The sequence below is a fragment of the Nuphar pumila genome, chromosome 4 (genome assembly GCF_984573655.1).
Source record: "Nuphar pumila chromosome 4, dmNupPumi1.hap1.1, whole genome shotgun sequence".
NCBI lineage: Eukaryota > Viridiplantae > Streptophyta > Magnoliopsida > Nymphaeales > Nymphaeaceae > Nuphar > Nuphar pumila.
The window spans coordinates 131,627,385-131,637,033 of NC_143252.1; the positions used below are offsets into that span (position 1 = coordinate 131,627,385).

General features: G+C 39.1%; 1 protein-coding gene across 1 annotated transcript; it reads right to left on the reverse strand.

Moving 5' to 3' along the window:
- Positions 1 to 1,963: 1,963 nt before the first annotated feature.
- On the reverse strand, positions 1,964 to 5,994 carry LOC149841091 (thioredoxin-like 3-1, chloroplastic). Its single transcript, XM_090004660.1, has 5 exons — positions 5,536 to 5,994; positions 5,353 to 5,427; positions 5,063 to 5,129; positions 2,278 to 2,295; positions 1,964 to 2,153 (listed from the first exon to the last, which is right to left on the reverse strand). Exons 1-5 carry the CDS (start codon positions 5,850 to 5,852, stop codon positions 2,055 to 2,057), a joined length of 576 nt encoding a protein of 191 aa, XP_089860786.1. The 5' UTR covers positions 5,853 to 5,994; the 3' UTR covers positions 1,964 to 2,054.
- Positions 5,995 to 9,649: the final 3,655 nt, after the last annotated feature.

Sequence of the window (9,649 nt, forward strand, 5' to 3'; positions counted from 1 at the left end):
AACAATGCAAATGGTGGAAACACAATAATGATCCAACGAGAAAGGCCCAAAATAAAGTTGGTTGAGCCAACAAAGTTCAAAGGTGAAAGAGACGCCAAGATCTTGGAAAACTAGTTGTGGGACGTGGAACAATTCTTCAATCAGGCTGAGATCGAAGACGATGTTGATCGGATTCGTACTGCGACTAGGTACCTAATAGATGGTGATACCATATGGTGGAGGACACAATATCGAAGCATGGAACGTGGAAGAGTAATGATTGAGTCATGGGACGACTTCAAAAAGAAAATGAGAGAATAATTTCTTTCGCATAAAGCCGAGAAGATTGCTCGCGACAAGCTGATAGCCTTGAGGCATACGGGGACCATTCAAGAATATGTAGTTGCATACTCATCCGCAATGCTCGATATAAAAGATATGTCTGAGATGGTGGCTAAGGGGGTAATCAATATCGACCACCTCCTCGTGACCAAAGAAATCAGAATCAAACATGGCCAGAAGGACTCTTAGGAAATAAACCAGTACCCCCAAATCTCTGATGTTGATACTGTAATAAAAATCATTTCACACGAGATTACCCCAACTAGAATCAAAGAATTCAAGAAAAACAAGGGAATACAAGAAGAAGGACCGCTAATGCTATTAAAGTTGAAGAAGGACCCACGAAAGAGGAAATCAAAATGGGGGCTCTATAGAGGGTGAACGCATTAGAGGGGTCCACCTCTACAACGTCCACAGTTAAAAAGGAATTGATGCACTTGGCGGTGACTATCAACAGAAGGGCTACTAGTGCAATAGTCGATATGGGGGCTATTCACAACTTCATTGCTCAAGAGGAAGCTAGAAGATTGGGCTTGCAATGGAATCGGAAAGTCAATCACATGAAGGTGGTAAACTCGGTCGTGCAACCCATCTTGGGAGTATCTAGGAATGTAGCAGTCGGGGTTGGGCAATGGATTGGCATAATAGACTTCCTAATTGCTCTGTTGGACGATTTCAAGGTAATCTTGGGTATAGAGTTCCTACGAACGAGTAAAGTTGTGCCAATGTCACACCTGGATGTAGCCAACTTCATGGATGAGAAGTCCCCATGCATGATCCTCGCTTCAACATCATCAACATCGAACGTCTGCATGGTTTCTGCCTTACAAATTAAGAAGGGTTTCCAACAAGGTGATCAAACATTTTTTGTAGCAGTGCGAGAGAAAGAAGAAGGAAAGCCTCTTGATAATGTGTTGTCACCAATCGTTGCAGTATTGGAAAAATTTTGGGAGACAATGCCCCATGAGTTGCCAAAAAACTTACCACCGTGAAGAAAAGTTGATCATAGAATAAAGTTGGTGCCAAGTGCAAGACCTCCTATCATGTTGTCGTACAAGATGGCCTTGTCCAAACTGAAAGAGCTTAGAAGACAACTGGATGAAATGTTAGGTGCTAGAATCATCCAACCATCGAAGGTACCCTTTGTGGCCCCTGTGTTGTTTCAAACCAAGCATGATGGGTTCAAAAGGCTATATGTAGATTATAGGGCACTCAACAAGTTGACTATAAAGAACAAATATCCCTTGCTCCTAATTGCCGATTTGTTCGACCATTTGGGGGAGCTCGAGTTTTCTCAAAATTGGATTTGCGATCGGGACATTGACAAGTCAGGATTACGGAAGGAGACGAGGCCAAGACCACATGTGTTATGCAATGGCGCCTTTGAGTTTTTGGTGATGCCCTTTGGCTTGACGAATGCTCTTGTAACTTTTTCTAAGTTAATGAACTGGATATTCTATCTCTATCTCGATCGGTTTGTTGTCGTATATCTGAACGACATCATTGTTTACAGCCAGAACATGGATGAACACGTGCACCATCTATGCATGGTGTTTCAGACTCTAAAGAACAGTGGATATCAATTTTTGCGTTTACATGTAGCAGCACATAGGTGCAGGGGCATGCTTTTCAAGTAGAAATGGGTAGTCAAGCAATTATTTCCTATAGAAAAGATTTATGCTACAATTATCACAACAATGGGAAGAACAAGAAATATGGGGAAAGGAGCAATATCATATGTGCTTCTGAATCATTTCACGGACTTCATCAACCACCAGCCATGCTTTATGTCCCCCAATTACCTCCTCTTTCATTTCCTCATCTTTCCACAACTGCATATACCATCTTACTTAATGAATTTATGAGCATAAAAAACCAAAAGCATTCGGATATCAAAAAGACAAAAGGCAAACTTAGAAGGCAATGTATATTATGGACAGTCCATTTGGAAATTACCTGAATGGTTGGCATTTTCTGCATTCACAAGCATAGATACATGAAAAACATCACCAAATAGAGGGAGTTAGTCTATGGAATACAAAAGCATATTGTTCTGATACATGCCAGTTCCTTGAAAACCCATCACTTTTATTATGGTGGATCAAGCTACAACCAATTTTCAACGCCTGTTTTGTTGAATGGCAATTGGGGCCTATAGGCCACCGAACTCGTTATGTTCGATAAGCTTGAGATGCGTAGCCCAAGAGTGGATCAGGTAAAATGGGTTTTACAAGGTTAATGTAAAACACCAACACAGGACACGACACCGGTTTTGTTTGGCACTCAAAGCAGCTGCGAGTCCCCCAAAACCAAGACAGGTGTCGCTTCTTCTTTAGTTGTTTTACATTTTTTTGTTTTGAAAGGCAAGCTGGGGTTTGGCAGACCCCTAGATATCTCTTAAGCCCAGTGGCAGAGGGATTCGAACCTGGGCCTTCAGCTTGCACAGGACCCCGCTTACCACATGTGATGCTTACCTTGCATGGAGAGAGCCCATTGACCGGTTCTCAGCAAGGTTTTCCTTTTTCATTAATAAAAAAAAAAAAGACGGGGTCCAAGCTGTGTTCGAGCTTGGTACTTGTAAATCGCTTGCTTGTGTAGCTCAAAACAGGGTACAAACATCAGCCTGAACCTGGCCAGAATGCTTCGCTCATCATAAGTGATTGGGCAAACTTGCCATAGATGTCCAAGGCCATAACAACACAGTCAGCATACAAGTGCTGCCCATGCTTCCATCAGATTATGCATGGACCATAGTTAGCATAAACAAATTGGATACGAGAAGCTATACGATACGTGAAGCGAAAGCGGGGGCAGGGAAGCAATTGTCATACAAAAATGAAAAGGAAGCACATAGAAAGCAATGAAGTGCGTGGAAGCAAATAAAATAAGAAATGACTAGGGATGGCAGTGGACCGGGGGGACAACGGGGCTCCGCCCCGCCTCGCCCCGTTTGGACCGGGGATGAAGGGAATGAAACGGGGATAGAGGTGGGGATGAAGGTTAAAATTCATCCCCATGCGGGGATGGACTTACCCTTTCCCCCGCCCCGCTCCATTAATAATATCACTAAAATACCTTAAGTTAAGTAATACAATTACAAAACAACCATGTTTATATATACTACTAACTTACTAACCTTAACCCTAAATCTTATCAGACAAAATACTGTATCCCTACTCACGGTCGCCGCCCAAAGGAGAGAGAGAAGGTAAATTTTAGTTCTCTTCTTTTATATCATCTTTGAGAAGCTGCAGTCATAAGCCCTGAGTTCTGTACATTTGAAAGGATTACTGTATCTCACTCTTTTTTTGTTTCGCCTTTTTCTATTTCTTTGTGTGAGTTTCTTCATTTTGTACGTTAAATCTTTTTTCAATTTAGGGTACTGAATTGGGAAGACATGATAGTTAAACCCAATCAAATTTGTAAGAGAGTGATGAATCTATAACATGCACTATCATCTGTAGGATTTTGAAGGGTCAATCTGGGTGCACCCATTTTCTTTAAAATTGCATTGGATCAAGATTTCTATTTGTTGGTACGATAAATGTGTGCAACCAACTGCGACCTAAAGTTTTCTTGTCTGGTTTTTTTATGTTGGTGTAATCAATGATGATATCGAAATTTGTTATTGAGCGTGACAATGATTATTCATTAACCATTCACCATCTTTTGGTTGAGGTTGCACATAAAAAAACTTTTTTTTATCTGATTTTTATTTGTTCTAGGTTCAGATTATGGTGGAACTACTACTGTTTTGCTTTTCCCGTTAATTGCTTCAACCAAATCTGCATAGTTTGTTAGATCATCTTTTTCTTGACATAAATATAAAAATTTTCAAGTAATGAAATTCTGGTATTTTGTGGGTTGTTTTTCACTGAAAATCTTAAAAAGCTTTCATAAAGTCATGATCACATTATTTAAAATTTGTTTTCTACTCTCAATTAGCAAATATGGTAGCGTTTGACTAAAAATAAACTCAATTTTTTTGAAAAAATTATCTCAGAAAGTTGTGGGCTTTAACACTTGAAGTATTAGGTCACTGTTTTTTTACAAGAACAATATAGAGGAATGGGAAAGCATCTTGAAGACCTTAAAAAATCAAAGTTTAAAAATAAGTTACCATGCACTTGATCAAACAAAGAAGCAAATATTTTTGGACATTACATATTTTTTTATTAAAAATGACAAGAAAAATGCAATCTTCACGGGGACGGGGAAGGGGACGAGGCGGGGGTGGGGGATGGGGATTATTATTTTGAGATGGGGGCGGGAGTGGAGGTCCAAAGTCTCCCCCGCCACGGGGATGGACTGGAGATGAAGGTTAAATTTTAAAAAACGGGGCGGGGGGGGGGGGGGAGTGGAGACCTTGTCCCCCGCCCGGGTCTACTGCCATCCCTGTAAATGACATGAGCACAAGCAGAAGATATAAAACTAATATGAAAGCTTGCTATAAAAAAATATTATTTTTTAATATAAAAAATAGAGAAAGTCAGTGAAAAGCGAAAGAGAAACAATAAAGAAGTGGAAGGAAATCGATTTGAGAAACCAGGAAGAAGCTAGCTTCGCCCACAAGAGAATCGATTTTATCATATTTAGGAAGCAGATTTCAAAAGCTTCTCCTACACATTGAGGCAAGCGAGGAGTTTCATGCTTCCAAAGCGAAAGCGAACTTCCCATGTAGCTAAAAGCTTCAGGTAACAATAGCATGGACTAAGAGAATGAGGAAAAAAATTGAACATACAGAGATGTTTCCGCGCTTCACCAGTGCCTGGGGAACATTATTGACATCCACACAGTAGAACTTAACTCTATGAGAAATAAAGAGAAAAGAAAAGGGTCAACTGCATACATATAAGTTTCATGTTTGAGAAAGATGAAGAACGAAACAGAAGACTGCACGGTTCAACTACATACATACAAGCATCATATTTGGAAAAGATCAACTTAAAGCTTGTTTTTTTTTATCTGAAATAAAATCTAGGCATTTTTATCAAAAATAGCGACTATATATGCAGAGAGAGAGAGAGAGACCTGCGGTGATACTCCGACGCTAGTTTCTCCAATTTAGGCCTTAGATATATACATTTCCGGCACCAAGCAGCCATCCTGTCAACCACCATCAATTCATCTCTCGAAATCAACGGACGAAAAAAAGAGAAGAAATATCAAGGGAAAAGCAGACCGAGAGAGAGAAAAAAAAAGGAATAAACGAACCAATCAACAACAATTGGCTGGGAGGCCTCCTTCGCTTGCTGAAGAGCTTGGTCGAACTCATCCATTCCTGTGATGGGCTCCATTTCGATCGAAGCAGAACTCCACACCTCCGGCCAGAAGGGATGTGCCCCCGCTCCCCTCCTCCATCGTTTCCTCCTCCTTTCCCTTGTGCTGTTCACCAGACTAGGGAGGGACAGCAGCCCGGAAGAAGAAGGAGAAGATGATGATGACGATGGGTACCCACTATTTGCTAATGACTGGTCTCTGTAATACAGATCTCTGCAGAACAGATGAGGGTTTGCTGTCAAAACCGCCATTTGTTGTTCTAGTGCCCGAGCTATATGGCCAAAGGGGCTCTTGAATCACAAGAGGGGAGCATTTTTTTCACTATACTGGTAGGGAATATAGAGTGGTTGATGGTGGTATGAGTGATTAAAGAGATGAGGGGGAGAGATTGGAAATTGTTGATGGTGAAGATTGAGAGGAGGAAGGAAAGGGAAAGGCTTATCTCAAGGGCACGAGAGAAAAGGCTCTCAACTTCGCAAACGAGACTGTGCAGACGAAGTGGGCCCAGTCAACAATTGAATGAGCCAAAGAGTGCCCCGGAAATATCTGGACCAGTGTTCCGAAGGATACAACGCTAATATATACAACGCAGATTTTTTGGAGGTCATGTGAGATTAACAACGCAGATGTTCCGAAGTATGCATCTCCCGTGTGAGATTAACAACTTGTTTCAGAACAGTCATTATTGATATTTGCATTTAGTAGTCTCTAATGTTGATATTTAATATGAGGTTAGCACAGTCATTAAATCGTGGTGAATTCACTCACACTCGTTCAGAGGAGGACAGCAACTACTAAACGTGTAGCTGAGAAGATGCACGTCTATGAGTCCGAATGTAATGGTATTCAATACAAGGTTAACATATTCATTGGATCATTCTAAATTCACTCAGTCATTTGTACGAGGTCGGGGGCTATTAAATGTGTAGTTAAAGCAATGGTTATCTATTAGTTTTTTATATGATGGTATTTAATAGAAGGTTAGTAGATTCATTGGATCGTTCTGAATTCACTCACTCGTTCATAAGAGCTCAACAGCTATTAAATGTGTAGTTGAAAATATGTGCATTTGTTAGTCCTGAATGTGATGGTATTTAGTAAGAGGTTAGCATATTTATTCAATCATTCTTAATCACTCACTTGTTCATATGAAGATAATAGCTATTAATCGTGTAGCTGAGGAGATGCGCATATATTAGTCTCAAAGATCTACATGTATTAGTCTTAAATGTGATGTTATATATACACTAACCCTTAGACAAAGACATTCATCATTCGAACTTTCACAATTGCTTAGGATTTTGTTATATGGTGGCTTTGTGGTCTCAATCTCCATTCTGATTATCAGTGTTGATTTTCCCAATCTCTATTGTTCCTCTTACCAGCGAACCCATCAAATTTTCTGTGTGAAGTTTGTCTCTCTTTCAGCACTCTGACAGCACATTGACTGTGAGTTTTTGGTTGGTAAGCACATTATTCACATATTTTTTAAAATGAAATTTGTTTAAATTGAATGTGAATCATTGTTTCTTGCATTGCTTCTTCTTCTTCAATGGCACCTTTTGACCCAGGTTCCCTAACCTTAGTTGGTTAAAAAATCATTATGAAAAGGCTCATATTTTTGTTAGAAAGAATTCAACAAAAACCTTGACTCGTCCATCTAATGCATCTGAAAGCCAAGTTATTATTTTTATGTTATTTTATTGTTTTCACATTTAATGTTCTTCGTGACGGGGGGACATTTAAATGAATAGGCATTGCAAACACATTTTTTTTGTAGGATGTGTATCCTATTTCATAAAAAATCGCTAAATGATTGGTTGATCCATTAAATGTTTATGTTTGTATAGAATTGTCTTAGTAGATGGAAAGGCCGGCTATGCCATGGCCACACGTATAGATTTTTTAACTAGATAGTAGCTTAGCCAAATGCTGCAAGGTGCATTTGAACGTTAAGGCCTCAACAAATGTGAACCTTGAAGTTCGTCTCCAAATGACAGCAAGTGGAGACACAAGTTGTGTTTTTGAGTTGTTGGGAAATATGGAGCGGCAACATGAGAGGAGAGAACTAGCCGTACAAGAACAAGTGTATGATGAAACTCCTTATGAATACATGGTTTTGGTTACCAAAGAAGTCGGTGGTGCTCCTGAGAATAAAAAATTATTGGTTGGTGCCATTACTCAACAAAAGGAAACTTCAATGCACACAAGTGCACAGAAGATCAGAAGAATTGCCTACACCAGCCATTATCAAAATGGTTTTAAACCTTTCAGAGTCCATTATCAATTGCCTACACCAGCCCCACAAACACCTCACACGCTCTTCTAAAATCTTGCATAACCCCATCATCCAAATGATTTATGATTTGTTGCATTCATTCAACAAAAAGGAAAAAAAATAAAGAGCATGCCATGCCGGTCCAAATAATCAAAAGAACCAATAAATAAACAATCAACTAAGCATAAATAATCAAAAGAATCAATGAATAAAGAAATGCAACATAACATATGGACTCACCTTTTACACTAAATTTCCAGGGGCAAAGTAATGGTTGCAGAGTTGCTGCAAGGCAAAGTAATGGCTGATAGGGTTATCCAAGCAGAGGAAAAAGTTGTCATAATGCTTTGTGCATCCAAAGTTCTTGCATCACCACCTGAAAGAGGAATATGCATTTGTGAAGGGCCGCAAGGTACAAGAAAAGAACAACATTAGTTAGAATTAGGGTTTTTTTAGCCAGCACATAAAGAAAGAAAAACCACCAATATGGATTCTTTTAAGATATGGTTTCTTTTAGTAAAATCCTAATGTGGATTCATATTTGCATCCAACTTAATTTTTTGGATATGGTTTTTATGTAAAATCTGAACGTGGATTCAGGAGAGATTTAGATATGTTCAATTGGTTCACTTTTCGATTTGGGATAGATTTGATATTGCATTTTAAGTTAGATATGGGGTTGATCTGAATCAATATCTGACCAGAATGCATTTTTCACATGTAAATAGCTTCTTTTGTTTTTATTTTTTTCGGATCCAATATTACCACCTCTTCAAATTTGATTCAAATCTGACTCTAAATTCATATATATTGGTTGAATTTTGAGTTCAGATTCAGATTAAAATAGAAGTTTCATTTTGAGAGATAACCTATTAAATACCATCACATCTTAGACAAATAGATGTAGATCTCCTCAAGTACGTGTTTAATAGTTTTTAAATACTTATGAACTAGTGAGTGAATTCAAAATGATTCAATGATTTGGTTATCTTTATATGAAAAAAGAATCACATCCGAAACTAATAGATGTGCATCTTCTCAGCTACACATTTAATAGTTGCTAACTTCGTATAAATGATTGAGTGAATTCAAAATGATTTAATGTTTATGCTAACCTCTTATGTGAAAATGATCACATCTAAGACTAATAGAAGCACATCTCCTCATATACAATGATTCTCGTAATGTCCTATGAATAAGTGAGTGAATTCCAAACTATCCAATGATTTTGGTAATGTCCTATGCAAAAACAATCACTTTCTCATTCATATCCTCCTCCTCATGACCCCTACCCCCCCCCCCCCCCCCCCCACACACACACACACACACCCCGGCTAAGCTAATTGTTGCCTCCTGAATCATAGTTAGGGAGCGAAGGAGGATAGTTTTTGTGGGCGGGCCTCCATGAAATGGTTGTTAAGTCCCCTTCTTCTACCCATAGAGGAATGTTGGAAATTGTAACACCTCTCCTACAATTCACAATGGGAGAAATGCAGAGGGGGGCTCAAGGTCAAAGCATACCCTAGCACTATTCTTATTAATACAATTGCTATTGAGAAGAGGTATTTTCCACCAATGACATGTTTGCTTAAAAATCTCATCTTTCCAAAAATTACATTCAAGATCAACTCAAAGTCATGGAACGAAAAAGGGTTGAGACAAATTTCTCCACTTGGTTCCTGAATAAGAACATGATATCGTTGACCATGTGCATTGGGTCCTTCACTTTCTCCATGTCATCGATGTACCCAAATGAGACATGGATAACAC